A 19,877-nucleotide genomic window follows, 5' to 3' on the forward strand; every position below is an offset into this window, starting at 1 on the left:
CCCTCATCAGATCAATCCTTCCCACCGCGATCCCTGCAGCAGCCTAATCTTTCCCATCCTATCCTTCCCTATCCTCAACCAGTGTGCTGCACGTAAATCCATCCCTGTATCAGTGTTAGTTTGGCCTTTCTGCTGAGGGAGGGAGATGGTACGCAGAATTAACCCTTACCCACGCTGGTCAAGTACGAATAAGATAGGGCTGGCTTAGTGTTGTGTCTGTATTGAGAGCAGGACATGGAAAAAAAAATGCTGTTGTATATATCAGCAATATGAACAACAGGGTGCAACTATGTTAGTATATGGAAGGACACACTGCCAACACCTATATAAATGTACGGTATGGCTGGATTTCCAACTCTGACCCAAGGCGCAGCATATTGGGAAGGCACAGTGGAAGTCGCCGCGGCTCCAATGAAGTCACAATATACTCCAATGCCACTAAACCCACCAGTAACATATGTCCATGAATTACTCCGGCCTAACCTACCTCGTCTTATTTCTCTCTAATCCACTCTGTCTTCCCTTTACCTATTCTGTCTTGTTCTACGCTGCGTATTTCACTCAACCTGACCAATCACTGAGATCCAACTACCCCAGTTCTGCAGCCGCTGCTACTACTACTACTACTACTACTACTATTCGACCACCACCACCACTACCACTACTACGGTACTACTACTACTACTATTCCACCACCATCATTACTGCAACTACTACTACTACTACTGCTGCTACATTATTCCACCATCACCATCACCACCACTACTACTACAGTACCACAACAACTACTGCTATTATTACTACTGTACTTTTATACAATCCACCCAGTCCTGGCCTAACCCATGCCATCCAGACCCATCTTCTCTGTGTCCACCCACCCCAGCCTACCGTGGACCAAGCTGGGTGAACCTGGCCTAACCTGTGCTAATGAGGGGTGTCCTTGCCGCGACCCAGCCCCGCCCCGGCACAAAGCAAGGGACCTGGTGGACAAATGGCAGCACCGGCACAGTTTACCAGCCCGTGACTTTGATGGACGACACGGTGCGGGGGGATCGATTTGATGGGGGTAGCGGGTGAGGGAGGGAAGGTGTGGGTAGGCAGGTGGAAGATAGCTGAGGACTGGAGGGGGTGAGGTGAGGGAGGAGAGGTGTGGGTAGACAGGTGGAAGAATGCTGAGGATTGGAGGGGGTGAGGTGAGGAAGGAAAGGTGTGGGTGAGCAGGTGGAAGAAAGCTTAGGATTAATGCCTTTTAACTGTGCGAGGGTCATTTAGACAGATAATAAATTTTTAGTGTCACAGTCTTCACCTGTCATACGACCTACAGAATCTTCAATTACGCTGCTGCGTGAATTGGTAAAAGGGGGAAACAAACTCTATCCAAGAGTCTGACCGGCAAGAGATTTGAACTCATGTTTTTCTAGCTGCAAGGTGAAAATGGAAAGACCACCGGCCACCTTAAGGGCAGGTGAGGGTAGTAAGGCAGGAGCACAGCTTGGGGAGAGGAGGGGGTAAATTTAAAAAAATCGTCACGGAGCAGAAGGATAAACAATATATCACCGAACTGAAACACTCAATGAAACTGCAATACATTAGCAATTACAAACCAGAAATACAGTTTACTGTAGTTGTAAAGCGGACTACAAAGACAAAGGTGTAATACCCGCAACTAAAAAGCCAAACAAGTCAAAACACTACGATATCGTGTAACAAAACATGTACCGCAGCTATGAAAGTTAAACAAAGCCTTAATGTATTTTGATTAGCCTATGTTCTACACGAATAATATACTGCCAACCTTTCACCTCGTCTGTACTGACATCATTATTTACTTTGTTCTACAACCCCCAGCCTATTGTTTACTGTCCCCTCACCCCTTTCTCTGTCCTCCCCTATCACAGCCTTGTACAGCTGGTTCATCCTCCTGCACACTGCTTACTCCAGCACCATGACGCCTACCATCATAACAATCATCCTCGTCCCTCCACCTCCTTATTTTTACACTAACCTACGGTAATACTCCCCCCCTCCCTCCTCCATAAGCGGATTAATAAAGACTATATCAAACCTCTGCAGTTTGAAGTTTCACTATAGCAAACAAAAATCGTCTGGAAGTTGCAAAAACACAGAGAAATCGTATTCCCAGTAGAGGGACTAATCGTCACTTGTCCCCCTCACTTCCATTTCTCTGCTGTCCCCTAACACAGCATTACAGAGCTGGTTCATCCCCCTCGCTCACCCCTCCACCATTAGGCTAGACATCACAGCAATCATCCCCATCCACCCTCCCCATCCCTATTTTTACACCAACATAATACTCATCCTCCTCCCCGTCCCCTCCTTACCCCTTAATTGCCCTCTCCATATCCATTAAAAAAATTTACAAGTATCTAAATATTCTAAACAAGCAATAAATGTGTTAGTCTAAGCCTTTAACTGAATATCCACGTTAAAAAAAATCATCACTGTTCTTTACCTGTCTTTTCCGTAGTATCCCCTAACACAGCATTAATATATACTGTAACTACTCGGTTCATCCCCCTTGGCTCACCCCTCACCCCTGCACCATTAGGCTTGACATCATAACAATCATCCTCGTCCCCCTAACCATCCCTATTTTTACACTAACATGATAATCACCCCATCCCTTCCACCCCTTCCCCTTGTTACAGCCCTAGTAAGACATTAGGTAAGGACAAGGACAGACAGATACCAGGCACAGACAGTGAAAGAGAACACAGTGGCAGTAGACAGTGGCGTTGTGGACATTGGCAATCCGTAAAGCCACTCCCTTTGATTGGGTCAGCTAGGTTAAATTGGATAGATTAATTAGATCAGGTCAGTAAGGTTAATTTAGGCAGACTGGGTTCGCTAAATTAGCTTAGCTTCAAGAAATAAAAATAACCCTGACTGTCCGCAACTGCATTTTTACACGGCGTACACTGGGGTAAACTCACGACACAGCCACCTCTGAACATGACGCCAGTACCAAATCAAACGAACCACTGAGGTACCGATTGCTTCACTGACACTGCACCCCCTCCCCCGCTCTTTGCCTCTCACCCACTACCCTACTTCCCCTCCTTATCAAACTACAGTAGTCCCTTCCCTCCCTTCCATTCCCCCTTGTTACTCCAATGAAGCGTCTATGCCCCCTCCCCACCATAGCACTCTCTTATCCCTCCATGTACCAAAGCAACTCCCCCCACCTTTTCTGTCTCACCACACTACCCCCTCCCACCTCCCATCCACCACCCCCAGGGTTTGGGTTGCTTAGATCCGACCAAGCTGTTCAAAGATCTCTCTCTCTCTCTCTCTCTCCAATTGTTCTCAAACGCACCCGTATTGGAAGAATGAACATATCAAACTGAATTTAACATTTTTTCCCAAATTGGCCAAACCAAGAGGTGACTGAGAGAATTAGATAACAGTGTAAGAACTGTTGAATACTCCTGTGCTGGGACCTACGGGAGGGAGGTCTGAGAAGGGAACTGGGTCAAGATTGTGACATAGGGAGGCCTGCCACTAAGGGACACTCTAAACACAACGCAAAGCAGCTCAATGGTTCGGTCTACGCTCTCCCTATCTACAAGTATTCGACATTTGATGGATTAACGCACCATACGAGTACATATGTTTCAAGGAGGAAAACGCAAACATATATACGGTACCATACATATTCTTTGCGGGCTGAAATATGGAAGGGCTGTCTACATGAATGCCCGGTATCAGTGTTAATGAAAACTGCACTAACTTCGCAAACGATGAGTGTTGTGTGAGGCCAGTGTTCAAAGGTAATTCTCACTGCTCCGTTAACATGTCAGCAGGTGTACCTCGATCGTTTTCAGTAATGGGACTGGATACCAATTTAAAGTACCGGGTATCTAAATTTAATTTCTGAACTACTTTCATCTCGTATCACCTCCAGTCACGCCACTCTCGTAAATGTTTTCTACCAATAAGGCTCCAGGTACGAAGTCAACTTTTGTTATTGTTCATTATGGCTAATTACTATACCCAAGTTCTAATCGCAACCAGTAGCCTAATCAAGTAAACTATAAGCAATCAAGCATAATCAGTACAATTGTACTTCTGTAACTAAATTACAAGATCAGATTACAACAGCTAAATGTACTGCCCACAGAAATTTGTGAAAAAATAAATTGAAAACGACAGAAAAAAGTGTTAAGTATATTAAAAAAAACGAGAGTATAGGTAACTGCCACCTCTGTCCAAGTTACACTATACACTCTCTTCTCCACCTTGTCCCGTTACCACCAACCCCCTCCCAAAGAAACCTCCAGTCTTCAATCCTACGCCTATCCATACATCCTTCCCTTCCCCAGCCCCCCTTGCCACCATCTTCCCTCAAAAATAAACCTCCCAGACTTTCCTCTCTTTCCTCACTAAACACACTACACACTTCTTCCTCCCCCTGATCCCTTACTACTAACACCCCCCCCCCTCCACGAACAGACACCCCCAAATTTCCCTCCTCCCCCTCCCCAAATACACACACTTCCCTCCTTACCACTACACCGCCCCATCCCAGCCTTACACCCAACCCCTCCCCAAATACATTGTCTGCTTCTGTCCCCACTCGTGCGTTTTACTTTACATGTGTTTACTTATCCTACCCCCTGCCAACACTCACTAGGCCACACACCCCTTCCCCTCCCTACCCCCTGCAGCACTGAATACAATGTACAGGGGTATACTATGCCTAATATTCCATCACTTTTACTTCTCACTGTCCTTTGGTGAGTTTCGGTAGCTACCCCCTCCCCTCTCTCTCTCTCTCTCTCTCTCGCTCATGAGGGGTCCGGGAGAAACTACCGACATGTCATAACCGTATAAAGCAGACACAGTGAATTATTACGGAAACTTATGACTCTTAACTGTACTTCTTTCCCTCCACCCTTCATCCCCCCAGCTGGTCTACTATCCCACCCTCACACTCCATCTCTCCTATCCCCCTCCCTTGCCACTACACACGTCACCCAAGCACTATCCTACCCTCACACTCCTTCCCTCCTATCCTCCTCCCCCTTCTTGCCCCCTGCTACTACACACTCCATCCCATCCCTACCCTATCCTCCAGCCCCCACCCCCTGCCTTCCACTTCCTGTATCCCCTGCACTACATACTTTCCCTTTCTCTCTCCCCTCTCCTTTCCCTGTTACATCACACTTTTCCATCCCCTCTCCCTGTCACACTACACTTCTCCCTCCCCTCTCCCTGTCACACTACACTTCTCCCTCCCCTCTCCCTGTCACACTACACTTCTCCCTCCCCTCTCCCTGTCACACTACACTTCTCCCTTCCCCTCTCCCTGTCACACTACACTTCTCCCTCCCCTCTCCCTGTCACACTACACTTCTCCCTTCCCCTCTCCCTGTCACACTACACTTCTCCCTTCCCCTCTCCCTGTCACACTACACTTCTCCCTCCTCTCTCCCTGTCACACACTACACTTCTCCCTCCTCTCTCCCTGTCACACACTACACTTCTCCCTCCCCTCTCCCTGTCATACTACATTTCTCCCTCCCCCTCCCTGTCACACTACACTTCTCCCTCCCCTCACCGTCACACTACACTTCTCCCTCCATTCACCCTGCCGTCTACCCTCTCACCCCATTCGATATTCCCGGCATTAACCCTTTCAACTCATCTCCCCTCACCCTCCTGCAGTGCACTACTACATTACAAACTCCCTTTCCTTCTCTCCCTATAACCTGTCCTACCTCCCTCTCTCCCTGTCACCTATCCTCCCTACAACCCAGCTAACAAATCTCTCTCTCTCTCTGTCTGTCTCTCTCTCTCTCTACCTGCCTGCCTAGCCTACCTACCCTACCACCTTCATATAGCCTATTATACCCCTACACTACATTATCTACCGTTATGAACCAGTACTCTCTCCTTCCTTTCCCTTCCTCTCATCTACCCTCTCTCCCTGCCACCTACCTTCCCTATCCCCTTCCTATATCCCCTGCACTACATTACCTCTCCCCTCTATCTCCTACCCTTCCCTATATATTCTATTCCACACTACATCTTTTAACCAACCCTAGCTTTCCCTCCTTCTAACTTACCCCCATCCCCCCCCTACCTCATTCCCGGCACTGCATAGCCCCTCTCTCTCTCTCTCTCTCTCTCTCTCTCTCTCTCTCTCTCTCTCTCTCTCTCTCTCTCTCTCTCTCTCCATGATATACATTCCTCTCCCGCGCTTTCCTCCTCTCTTTGCCGCCTGCTCTCCCCATCAACTCTCTCTCTCTCTCTGGACAGGCGTGGTGCTAGCAATACCTAATGTGTTGCTACGCCGCTAGCCCTCTCCCCCCTCTCCACCACCACCACTACTACACCCACACGCCATCTCACCATACCTCACACATGTACCATCCCATTAATAACGCAACGCACACAATTACCACGACATCAGCATCAAACCTCTACACACACACACACACACACACACACACACACACACACACACAACGCCATCACAATGAATTACCACAACAACATATTACACCTACGCACGAACGGACATCATAGCATATAATACCACCACCAAAACGCCCCAAAGTAAACAATAAAAACATCAAGACAAACCCCATGCTTTATTACCACTTCATTAACACCACAACACAGCCTAAATAATAACCACTACAGAACTCCTATAACGCAAGCCACCTGTTACCGAATTACACTACATAAGCATCGCAATTTATTCATAGCATCGATATTATGACGAAACCAAAAGATACCTGATATATTTGTACAAGAATCATAGTAATACCGGGTAACCATGAATTTGAGAGGAACAACATGGCGGTAAAGTTTCAGTGTATTGAATTCGAAAACTTTCAAACATTATACCACACAAATAAAACTAGCTAAAAAAGGGAAACAGGATATAAACACACACACACACACACACACACACACACACTTACTATATTAATAACGTAACGCACAATTACCCGACATAAAAGTTACACACACACACACACACACACACACACCATTCACCACCACATCATTGCCCTACTACCTATAAACACCACAGCATTAACGTCCTACCACAAAAGCACCACTCCCTTAGAAACCAAAGACGCCGTAACATAAGCCCAGCGTTAAGACCACCAACACGGCTAATTCCCACACCAACATGGATAATAACCACCTCATTAACCCCATAACATAGCCTATATATCATCCTCCACAGTATTACCATTACGTAGCCCACCTGCTACCCCACCACCTACGAGTAACCATCACAATAGTGTCATGGTAACGATGGTGATGCGGTAACGGAGACTTGGGTAACTTGGACATAATACTGAAAACTATCGGGTAACCATAATTTGATGTGAACAATATGACGCGGGTGTGAACAGTAAGAAAAAATGAAGCCACATAAATTGCTAGCAAGGACACAGGGCACTATAAACACACACACACACACACACACACACACACACACACACACACACACACACACAACTTCCATCTGACAAAGGGCACATTATGATCCAGAAACACAAGTACGTACATTCCAGCGGGAAAGAAAAGAAAGAGACAGAGACAGATAGATAGACAGACAGACAGAAAGACAGATAAACAGACAGACAGACAGAAAGACAAATAAACAGACAGACAGACAGAAAGAAGGGACTACAATCAAGCGGGACGACAAAGAAAGAAAAATATAGATAGAATTAAGAACAGAAAGAATGAAATACACGGCACTGAACCCAAAGCACCACCTCTATTTGTCACGATAAAAATCAATGGTGACCTAACGGCGTCTATCTTACATCTATTACGATGAAAACAGAGGAAAAAAAAAAAACGTTATGAACCAGTAAAACCGTTTATTACGCTTAGAGAGAGAGAGAGAGGAGAAAACGAAGTTGAAGTAGAATAAACGAGGAAGAAATAGTAATTGTAGTAACAGTAGTAGTAGTAGTAGTAGTAGTAGTTGTTGTAGTAGTAGTAGTAGTAGTAGTAGAAGAAGAAGAAAATCTAAACAGAAACTTCCGTCAGTCACACCAAAAGCCACCGTAAAACAAAGGCGTCGATCTTGCATATTTCAAACCCCCAAAGGTCGTCAGTAACACCGGGTTTAGGTAAAGCAATGAATTAACCACAATGAAAAAAATAAAAGCAACACCGCAGCTACTGCTCAAAAACAACGGGACACACACACACACACACACACACACACACACACACAGACACACACACTCCGCAAAAACCGTTAATTGCATTCAAAACAAACAAATCCAAACCGACACGCACATCAATCACGAAAGAAAAAATAAATAAATAAATAAAACAGTGAGTCCATCCTTTATACTTCAAAACGGTACTACGTCAACATCACGTCGTCTGCGTGGAGTTCACAAATTATTCATACACCTGATCGATGTAAACTAACGGTATACGCATCAAGTCAGTATTCCCTAGCATAATATAGTGGTAGTCTAGATTCTAACATTCCATTCACGTCGGTTAGCAAATAATAGCCTACAATGGATCCATGTAAACTGCGGTATACGCTTCAGGGCAATACTTTCCTTTGTATGATACAGTATACTAGATGGAGTGGAGAGGCATCACAGAGGGGTGTGTGAGCTGGAAGGAGGGCAGCGAAATGGCAGGGGACAAGGTAACATGGAGGCGATTTGTTTGTGGCCACCCCTTGCACGGGATTGAGGCGTCTGGCTATATATAGATAGGTAGATGATGTAATGTAGATTCTGGCACGAACATACATTTATACAGGTTATACATGATCGATTAAATACATATCGGTTAATAATTCAGATCTCCACGACTCACCCGAAAAAAAAAAAAAAGTGGTTTTAAATGGAATAGAGTTCTTCCGCTCATATAAGGGGTCAGGATCGCCTAATGCATACAAGTACACATAGGCTAGTCAAGGTCATACATAATCCAATATACACACATACAGTAGAGTCTTTAAATTATAGCTACATTATATTTTACTGGCACCGATTGAGCTAAAACGCACAACCATTCAGATTATACATGAGTGCTTAAAATTGGGCTATTCACGCCAGTCAAGAGTTTAACACACACACACACACACACACACACACACACACACACACACACACACACACACACACGGTTATTCAAGGGCTTAAGGATACACGTTAAGTACCGTATATTCGCTCATGCGTCCCTTACTCAAATCACTACAGCACAAAATACTAAGTTTATGCATCGTAAGTTTATTAAAAATTTGCATAAAATAACCTACGCGATCACACATTAGTAACTATCACATGCATAAGGCTAGTAATTCTCAGCCATGTGCGGTATACGGTAACACACACACACACACACACACACACACACACACTCTCTCTCTCTCTCTCTCTCTCTGCGTGGCTACGGTAGGTGAGGAGGGCACAGCCGTAGCACCAGTGATTCATTCAGCAGTGTGACGCAAAGTACAATTATCCCGGGAGAAAGTGTGAAAGGGGGCAGGGACCTCGAGTGTGTGGAAAAATATTACAGGATAATAAAATACTGCATGCTTGGCTCAACGACCGAAAAGTGTGACAGAGATATACTTACTAACCGAAAAGTGTGACAGACATATTGTATTTACTAATCGAAATGTCAGACATGCTTACTAACCAGAAAGTGTGACAGACATACTTACCAACAGAAAAGTGACAGACACACTTACTAACCGAAAAGTGACAGACGTACTAGCCGAAAAGTGTGACAGACATACTAACCGAAAAGTGCGACAGACATACTAACCGAAAAGTGCGACAGACATACCTACTAACCGAAGTGTGACAGACGGACATACTAACTGAGGTGTGACTGACAGACTTACAAACCGAAGTGTGACAACAGCCACACTTATCAAAATGCGTGAGACATACTTGCTAAGTTCAAAATGTGACAGACACAGGCCTACTTACTAACCGAAAAGTGAGACATACCTACTAACCGAAAAGTGTGACAAAAATACTTACAAACCGAGAAGTGTGACAGACAGACACATTTACAGGCAGACAGATACTTTTTGACATTTAGACTGACCGACGAATAACAGTGGGTGTGAGCAGTCTACCTTCAACATCTCAATAACATGGAAAATAACGTGAAGGCAGTGACGGGTGAGATGGGAACAAGTCAGAGAAGAGCAAGATGGAAGAGGCCTTATCCTGCAATGGGTCGATGCTGGTTGATAATTACTGGTTGATCATTAGGTCCTATGAGAAAACTGGTGGTGTTAACGAGAGAACTGTACTGCAAAGGTGTACTCTTAACCTTTTACTAGGAGGGCCCAAGTTACGTATTTAGAACTCAAGGACGTCTTCGTTTTAATCTAGCTCTTTCATGGCCATTTCAGTCATCTTTGAAAGGGACTGGGTGATGGCTGGATACATGAATGGATTTTTTTTTTTTTTTTTTTTTTTTTTTTAAGGGAGCCATCTTGTGGGCTTCCAGGCTTTGGTTGCTTATACCTAGCATTAAAAACAAAAAATCGTCCACGACATATGGCTGACAAGAAATATAAAACTTTAGTTTGCATCGTGGTATAAAAAAGGCGTACGGTAAGTCCCTAATAATTGCTAAATGTGATTAGCTAACCCCCCCTCCTCTCTCTCTCTCTCTCTCTCTCTCTCTCTCTCTCTCTCAGCAACGATCGAGAAACGTCAGACACGCTCTATCATCATCACTTATCCAGAATTTATCGTCAGCTGTTAGATGTACTTCGTTACCGGTATATCACCATCGCCCCCTCAGAAATTATCGTCGACTAGAAAGCGCTTAGAGAGCGCATACCTCTGCCAATGCCATTGCCGTTATAAAGGATTCGGATCTGGATCCGTGGATATAGGATCTGGATCCGGATCCGCCCCAAAATTTTATCAATACTTTCTTGGACCATGGCCCACCTTTCCACAAAATTTCACTGAAATTCATTGAGAACTTTTGGAGATATTGTGCGGGATCCCCAAATTTAATCTTTTCTTCCTTGGCCCTGGCCCACCCTTCCACAAAATTTCGTCAAAATCAATTCATAACTTTTTGAGTAATCCAGGATCCGGATCCGCCCTAAAATTTAATCAATTCTTTCTTGATCCATGACCCACCTTTCCACAAAAGTTCATTGAAATTCATTGACAACTTTTGGAGATACTGTGCGGCATACTCCGGATCCGCATCCGGACCCGCCCCAAAATTTAATCATTACTTCCTTGGCCCATGACCCACACTTACACATAATTTAATCAAAATCCGTTCATAACTGTTTGGGTAATCCTGCTAACAGACAAATAAACCAACTCGGGCTAAAACATCCCTTCCTTGGCGGAGGTAATAAATGGGGTTTTATACACACGCTGGCGCACACTGTTTTAATAATAAATCCTTCAATCCCTTCAACCCCATGACGTATATTTCTCGTTCTTGTAATACCAGACGATTTTTGTTTTTAACTAGGGACAAAACGCTTAGGAGCCAAGAAGTTAAAGAAGGCCACGTCTAACACTTCCAGCTTAAATAAAATCGTATAAAGATAGCAAGAATATAATAAAAACTACGTCATCAGATTGAGAAGATTAATTCCGTATTCCTAAAGTATTACATGTACGGTAACGTCTTTTATACAGGTACACTCCTTTGATTCTAACTTGGCCTAAAACTACCCTCTCTCCATCAAGGTTTCTAAACTATATATAACACGAGATAAACATTAGAACACGATGCTAGTCACGAATAAGTGCTATATAAAGGCTGCAGAGCCGTATTACTGTCTTAATCTGCCACTGAGCGACGTGAAATAAGCTGCATATGGACGATAATCTGACCAAGTCTGTATTAAAAAAAAAAAAAAAAAAAACTAGCTGCTTCGTTCTTGCTACAGACAAACGATTTTTCATTCAGGATTAGGGAGACTCGTAGTGTAGGGACTGGATGCAATGTCAATTAATCCTTCCTGTTTGTTGCTGTAAGTAATGATGTTGATATGATGATGGTCGGGGTAAGCATGTGTGTTGAGGCAGGCTGGTTATTAGATCTGCCATGAGAGAAAGAGAGAGAGAGAGAGAGAGAGAGAGAGAGAGAGAGAGAGAGAGAGAGAGAGAGAGAGAAACATGAGAGCGAGCCAAAAGAAAAAAAAAAAAATCTAGTGAGAGATACCCACCTCCAACTGAGGGGTGGAAGGAGGAAGAGGGGTGGTGGAGCGTAACGAAGGCACAAAAGCCACACAGCTCACAAAGAAACACAAAAACTTGACAGAATGGTGATGCTCAGCTCACCACACCCACGCAACACACTACATACGTATCCCAAAAATCAACCGCTACAAAACATCAACAACTTCACGATAACTATGATGATGAAAGGACCGATTTGGCGCATTTTTCCCATGCTCGCAAAGAAACACTCAAAACACGATATAATGGTGTTTCCCGGTTCGGTATAGCCACATAAAAATTGCATAATAAACCTCAAGATAATGGGATCACACACACACACACACACACACACACACACACACACACACACACACACACACACACTGCAACATAAGTTACCGTATACTGTTTACAGTTTTTAACGAACCGGTAAATCTTCTCTATTCCATTTGTAAAGTAGCTACGGTACCGTAACAACTGGCAAAAGGAAACACAAATAAAAGCAATGCAGAATCAGCAATGAATGGGAAGAGGTGGCATGAAAAAAATGTAACACAAACTTGAATCCCCTCAAAGTCACCAAAAAAAAGACAATAAATCGAGGCAACTTAAACGTCCCTCATGACGTCATTGCCGCTGATTCCGCCAACTACCTAAGTCCATTATTTACATGAAGACAAATATATCACCACGGAACAAACATGAGAAAAAAAAAGTTACTGCTGAAAAGGTTAACTAAAAGGCTACGTATTCCCAATGACGTCATTCATCGTAATTCCACCCGTCAGCAAAATTTATTATTTAATCGAACCGTGGTACACCAGTAAAGTGCCCTTTGTGAGTCCGTGACGAGCGAGCAAGCACACTTTTACCACAATTTCCTTCATTATTTCTTCATGATGGGAGCTAAACAATGAAAAATATATTGGAACGAAAGACATTCACACACACACACACACACACACACACACACACACACACACACACACACACACACACACACACACACATTCCCTTGGAAATCGAGATTCCAAAGGGTTCTCCGCCTCTATGGGTAAGATTTTAGTTGAAAACAAAATTTATTGAATGAATCACATGCAGAAAGAATTTCAACTCTACGAGTACTTCCCATACGAGTAAGGTTATTAGATTCTACTTCGCGTGACGATCGGGTCAGGCTGTTCATTTCCAAACTTAACTGAGAATAAACATCGCTCGCTCCCTCGTGATGATGATGATAATGATGACAAGAAGAAGGAAGAAAAAGAGATGATAATGATAATGAAGAAAGAAATGAAAGAAAAAAGACGAAGAAAAAAGAAGGAAATGAAAAACGTCCTTCTAAAAATATACTGATAACTGAGACAGCATCAATACCTGCATTGACGTCATCCTCTTACCTTGACCCCTCATCGATGAAATAATTTACATCACCCAAAATATGTTACAAAATGAGAGTAAAAACAGTCGCTGCTACACACACACACACACACACACACACACACACCACGGGGGGAGAGAGAGAGAGAGAGAGAGAGAGAGAGAGAACTTTGAAGCAGCATAATTATCCCTAATGACATCATCCTCTGGCTCACTCCCCAACAGCAGTTCTCTATTAGGCCTACATGATCCACGTAATATATAACAAAAATATGTAAATAAATGATAACATTCGCCGGTGAAATTATATCGTCTGACGTAATAATAATAATAATAATAATAATAATAATATTATCAATAGCAAAATTTCACCGTTGATGGGATTGAGGCAGCATCAATATCCTCGTGACGTCATCCTCTCAAACTTCGCCCCAACTTAAGTATTTACGTAACCCAAGTATTAGTGTCAATTAGCCTATCTCCCTATTCATCTATCCATCAATATCTCCCTACTTATGTATCTATCAATATGTTTCTATCCTTCATCCCCTTTCGTCCCATCAGGATCATAAATAACTAAGACTAGGTTATTTAGTCCCAGCATTAATATGAGTGACCAGTCGCTCCCTTTGCATGACTCAATGTGGGCAATATACCACAATCACATGTTCGATGCACTGTTGCCTTTAGGTGACTCTACACCGAATGACAAGCCAAATCACTTCCTATAACCGAGGAATCCATTTACTACGCCGGGTGGTAACCATACGATCAAATGACGTCCGGTGGTCTAGAGGTTTTGGCGCTCAAACCGGATGGGGCCCGTAAAGACTTACATCATAAGGATGCTTTTGGTAACTGCTCACATCAGCCTATGCCCCTAACGGGCGCTAGAGGCTAGTTACCCTCCCAGTCACCCTCCCCTTCAGTGTCGGGTAGGAAGAGCCTAGCCCCGGACCCCTACGTTCATTATGAAAGCGTATAAAGTTACTTCCCCCAAAAAAGACAAAAAAGATACCGGTATCTTCAAAGCAAAAATCAGTCTACCAATGACGTCATTCAACCTTCGCTCCCTACTCCAAGATTATCAAAATACCTGACAAAATAACGATAAATATGTAACACTAAACACAAAAATGAAACTAAAATGCATACCTGACAAAATCTATCTATATATAGCCAGACGCCATAAATCCGCAAGGCATGTCTTAAGTATATGAGAGAGGGGGGTGTGAGTTGGGAGCAGGGCAGTGAGATGGCGGGGGACAGGGCGACTTGGAGGCGATTTGTTTGTGGCCACCCCAAACGGGATTGAGGCGTCTGGCAATAGATAGATAGATGTCTTAAGTTGGCTGTTATACGAGGAGGGGCACTAACCCTCTGTCAACCCACTTGTTGACACGTAGGGGACACGTATGGGTTGGGTGTATGGTTACTGCCCCAATAAAAATGATAAAAATACTTTAAAAAAAAAATGAAACTATCAGTGCGTTACCCCCACCCGAAAAAAAAAAAATCAAAATCTTTTAGTGACTCCGCCCACTGAAATCCTTTTATTTCCCCAATGCAACAAAAACACCTTCATAAATACAGTATACAAAGGTAACCAAAATACACACCAATATATTATAAGGCACTATTAAAGAGGACATAAATCAAAGCTGCATCAATCATAAGACAAACGTGATACGGACATCTCGTGACGTCATCCCCACCGACTCCGCCCCCTTGTGAAGTTCTTTATTTTCTTAATCCAACTACACAAGGTCCGCCTTCCCCTTGATCACCACTGGACCTTGACCCTAATGGACCATCCCTGCAGATTTTACGGCGATCAATACCTAAACGAGACACTCGGTTCAAAATATAACTCTCTCCCTCTCTCTCTCACGAAAATGCAGCATAAACAGGAAAGCAGAGGGTGGAAAATCTCTCTCTCTCTCTCTCTCTCTCTTAAGCGATAATGCAGCAAACGGGAAAGTAGGATTGGGCGGAAAATCTCTCTCTCTCTCTCTCTCTCTCTCTCTCTCTCTCTCTCTCTCTCATGGTGATGTAAACAGAAGTCAGATTAAGACTGGGTAATAAATAAGACTAGCTCTCTCTCTCTCTCTCACTCTCTCTCTCGGGAAAGCAGTAAAGCAGGATTAAGGCTGCACAAGAAATAAGATCCGATGTTATGATCCTTGAGAGAGAAAGAGAGAGAGAGAGAGGTATGCAAGGATTAAAATTTTATATGCAATCACAACGAGACATAACTTGTAAGACATCTGGAGAGAGAGAGAGAGAGAGATTCACAATAAATATTCAACCGGAAGAGGGTATTTGATGTTCTCATTTTAAACAACACTTTCACTTTCAACGAAACTCATGAAAGGAGGTTAATGTTCAAAGGCTGAAAATTTGGGTCGCATAAGTGGCGTTGGATATTTCGTAACAGCTCTTCCTTAGCGATTTACTCAAGATGATGCCTCGGAATCCTCTGACATGCTGTTAATGAAATGCAGGTCGACATTAAAACGATATAAATAACAGACGATTTTACACAAGAATCCCCTGTTACTGAAAGGGTTAATTATGGCTTTATCTAAACCCCTCCAGCTCCAAAAATCTCCCCTGAGCTGAATAAAACCGTCTGGAAATAGCAAAACTAATAAAAGTGGAATTCTCTTAGTGGAAATGTTCAAGTAGGTGAAGGTAAAAGTGGGCGGTGGATGTGCGTGTTGTGTTTATCGTAGGGCTTCCACGTGCACTTGTTTTGATGAGCTGTCTGTATGTCAACTCCACACGCAACTTACCTTTATGGTTGTTCCTCTTTCATAACATTCTAACACACACTCGACGAGGAGTTCTGAAGCTCTACTTTATCCTATTTTATAGCAAATTATTATATTTAGACAATTACTGATACCTACTTTGGCAACGAGGCCGAATTATATAATCGTTTAGTGGCGGTAAATAAGAACGTTTTGTATCGTTGTCGGGGGGGTTTGTGGAGTCTGTAACATCTAGACTGGTGCTGGTGGGATGCCTTCGCGTAGTGGCGTTGAGGTAACTGAACAACCTACCAGTTTGTGAAAACGCCCCTCAATTCCCTCCCCATACCCCCAAAGAAGGGTGGTGCACTGCAAGACATGGGCAACTTCAATCTGCAATCCGCCAAGTTCACGCTTGAAATTAAGCATGAGTTGCAACTACTACTACCACTATAATTACTATTACTACTACAACTATATAATTATTTTTATCATTATTAATACTGCTACTACTACTGTTACTACAACTATTACTAGTAGTAGTAGTAGCAGAATACTACAGGTAAGTTAAAGTCTCGCGGTAGCAAGGATGGTTTCCTCTCGCAGTCACTTAGAATAATAAAAAAATTTCTCTCAGACTGAATTTTCAGTTATTCAGTGCAATATTACCACATGGAAAAGTAAACATCGCTCACAGCTTATAAAACCTAAGAGTAACGATTTTTCCTTTATATATATTTTATCACCCATTCTCACTTACAATTTTTGCAGTAGGTTTGCAACAGTAATGACTGGATGAGAGTTGCAACATACTACGATACATAAATTTGCAACAGTATTAGCACCGCACAAAGTAATTCATGGGTTGTTCTATTATACAGATACGACTGCAATGCATATAAATACCAAGTCAGGATTTAAGAAAGACCAACATCTCTCGGTAAAAATCTACATATCGTCCGTACCTAACCCGTTACGAATTCGCAAATTATGTAATTCATATCCAACTACCTGAAATCTGAGTAATTACAGAAAACGAAAACCCAGCACTGACGATATACAAACATTTAATTGCATAAACACAATCTGTAACAAATGGGGAACCTGTCCTGCCCATACTACACAAGTAAAATTATTGAAAATAAAAAATTAATAATGTAACAATTACCGATTTCGGTTGCACACTCTACCACGTCAGTAGTAAACATACGCAACACTGCCACATGCTAGCTTTGACATGAATATAACAGTGAACTACCTTACGGACAGGCAAGACTCGCGAGCGGTAGGTGGGATAACAAAGACTAATTCTCTGGACTTGCCAAACTTAACTCACCCCTTTGCCGATCCTGCGGCGGATCTCGTACTTCTTGCTGATGTGGCTGTCGATCTCGGTGATACCTTCCCCTTTGTCACCCATAATGTCGATGTGTATATCGTTGATCTATATAAGGGAGGAGACTCCAATGCCACGCTATAGCCACTCCGGGAGATACAGCATCGCGTGTCCTCCCTCCACCATTGTATCGCTCACACAGCTGACACGAGGACAGCGAACCCGGGCCCCCCGGCATCTTTCCTCCGCAAGTAAACTAGTCCCTAGCAACATGTGTAAATAAACTGTTAGTCTAGTATTCATTGTTCGTACAGTGGGTAAAATATTGTGAACACAATGTATTGGATGAATAAAGCTCTTGTATGATATATAATAATGGTTAGAAAGAGTGAATAAAACCTGCGGAGTAACACTGAGTTACCTGTTACCATGGCAACGCGTGTGTCAACAGCTGATCCTGACTCGTCCTGTCACTTCGGTATCATTGAGTCTTGCGCTCCGTGGTGTTATGATTATAATGCGGCAATTTTTGTTATTTAACATATTGGAGGACGAAAGACTACTCTTACGCTGAATAAAATTGTTTAGCGGCAATCTAACTGGGTAGTCCAAATAGTTTGTTCTACAAGAGTTAATCACTGGAACAAATAGAACCGGTACTTATATTTACGCTATCCATTTCATAAGGCTCCGGATTACAATTATTATATGGTTGACAGGGAAATTTGTCAGTAGAAACTACAAATATCGGAGACTAAAGATATTAACATATACTACTGGGTCAGATACTAACATAAACTACTGGGTGGGAGAATAATGGAAGCTGTTCAGCAAGAATATTGGAAATTCTTTTTCAGAAAATGAAGGGTACAAGTGTTTCTATGTATTCTTTACCTAGTTAACAGTGTGTATATACCCCATTGGAGCCCAGTGTCCTGAGTATTGGACAGAACTGGGATTTTTCAAGTCATTAGAAAGTAGGGAACCCCCGGGTAGGGACTTATGAGCTTCGCGACTATGAGCTGATAGGCGGAGGGCGGTACGCTTAGTACCCTCCCAGTGCAATGCCGCGCCCAGTACCCCTGGGATCCAATGGGTTAATGACTGGCAAACCCATCAGTCTCTTTAACCCGTTGGAGCCCAGTGTCCCTAGTATTGGACAGAACTGGGATTTTTCAAGTCTTTACAAAGTAGGGAACCCCCGGGTAGGGACCTATGAGCTTCGCGGCTATGAGCCGATAGGCAGAGGGCGGTATGCTTAGTACCCTCCCAGTGCAATGCCTCACCCAGCAACCCTGAGATCCAATGGGATACAGTGAATATGAAATGTGTATCATCAAAATCAGTTCATTTCAAGTATGAGATTACTTTTGTAGGGGTATTAAATTTTGCTTAACCTGTTTGGGCGCCGTGCCACTAAAACGAACATTAAAAGACAAGGAACACCTTTATAGCCGCACCCACCCCTTCAGTATTCTAAAGGTAAAAAAATATGTACGGGTTAGGCTTTTAAATGAACCTCTCTGGCTCACAGGCCGTTCTGATACAACTAACTCCCAGTTCTTGCCCATTTGCGAATGTTCCGGATTTTCGGCACGATGCAGGTACTTGGTCGACTATAAAAAATAGCTGCACACCCCACGCACCTCAGACACACCCCAGATGCACACCCAAATACTTTGTTCTGCCCCTCTGTGTCCTGTTTACAGCTATTCCGGCACGACGCAGGTACACAGTCGGTTAGATGAACACTACAACGCACCTAAGATACACCCTAGAAACGTCCCAGATGCACACCAGTAACTCCCTCCACCTCGCAACACACTGCTCATATGGCCCGAACTCCTTCCTTTAAAATGGTATACCGAGTGAATGGGTTCATAACAGCAAGGGACACACTGGGTTTGACTGCCCCCCCTTCCCCCTATCCTAATGGGTGAGTGGGTAAAAAATGCTTCAGTCTCATGAAGGATTTTGTATGCGCTTTCTGCTTAGTCTTACATTAGGCTTGAAAAATTTAGTGGCAAGTTATTCAATTTTCTAATTGTTGACCAAAGTTAGAACAAGACAAAACTGCTTCTGATTTATCGTCTTCATCCTGACTCCTTTTTCTGATTTAAAGTGGTAAGGTAGGACTCAGAAATAGTGAAAGTATGAAGTAGAAACATCAAGCACAGTGAAATTTGGCACATCATCATTCACACATCATTC

General features: G+C 43.3%; 1 protein-coding gene across 1 annotated transcript in view; it reads right to left on the reverse strand.

Annotated features, from left to right (window-relative positions):
* LOC145395054 (extracellular signal-regulated kinase 2-like) overlaps positions 1–17,826 on the reverse strand; it is a 277,915-nt gene extending 260,089 nt beyond the window's left edge. The window contains exon 1 of the mRNA XM_080268806.1: positions 17,667–17,826. Coding sequence (XP_080124932.1) covers positions 17,667–17,750 — 84 coding nt within the window. The 5' untranslated portion in view covers positions 17,751–17,826. The remainder of the gene's footprint in view (positions 1–17,666) is intronic.
* Positions 17,827–19,877: the final 2,051 nt, after the last annotated feature.

The sequence above is a fragment of the Coenobita brevimanus genome, chromosome 29, assembly GCF_032717465.1.
Source record: "Coenobita brevimanus isolate Jiangsu-jjx chromosome 29, ASM3271746v2, whole genome shotgun sequence".
Taxonomy (NCBI): domain Eukaryota; kingdom Metazoa; phylum Arthropoda; class Malacostraca; order Decapoda; family Coenobitidae; genus Coenobita; species Coenobita brevimanus.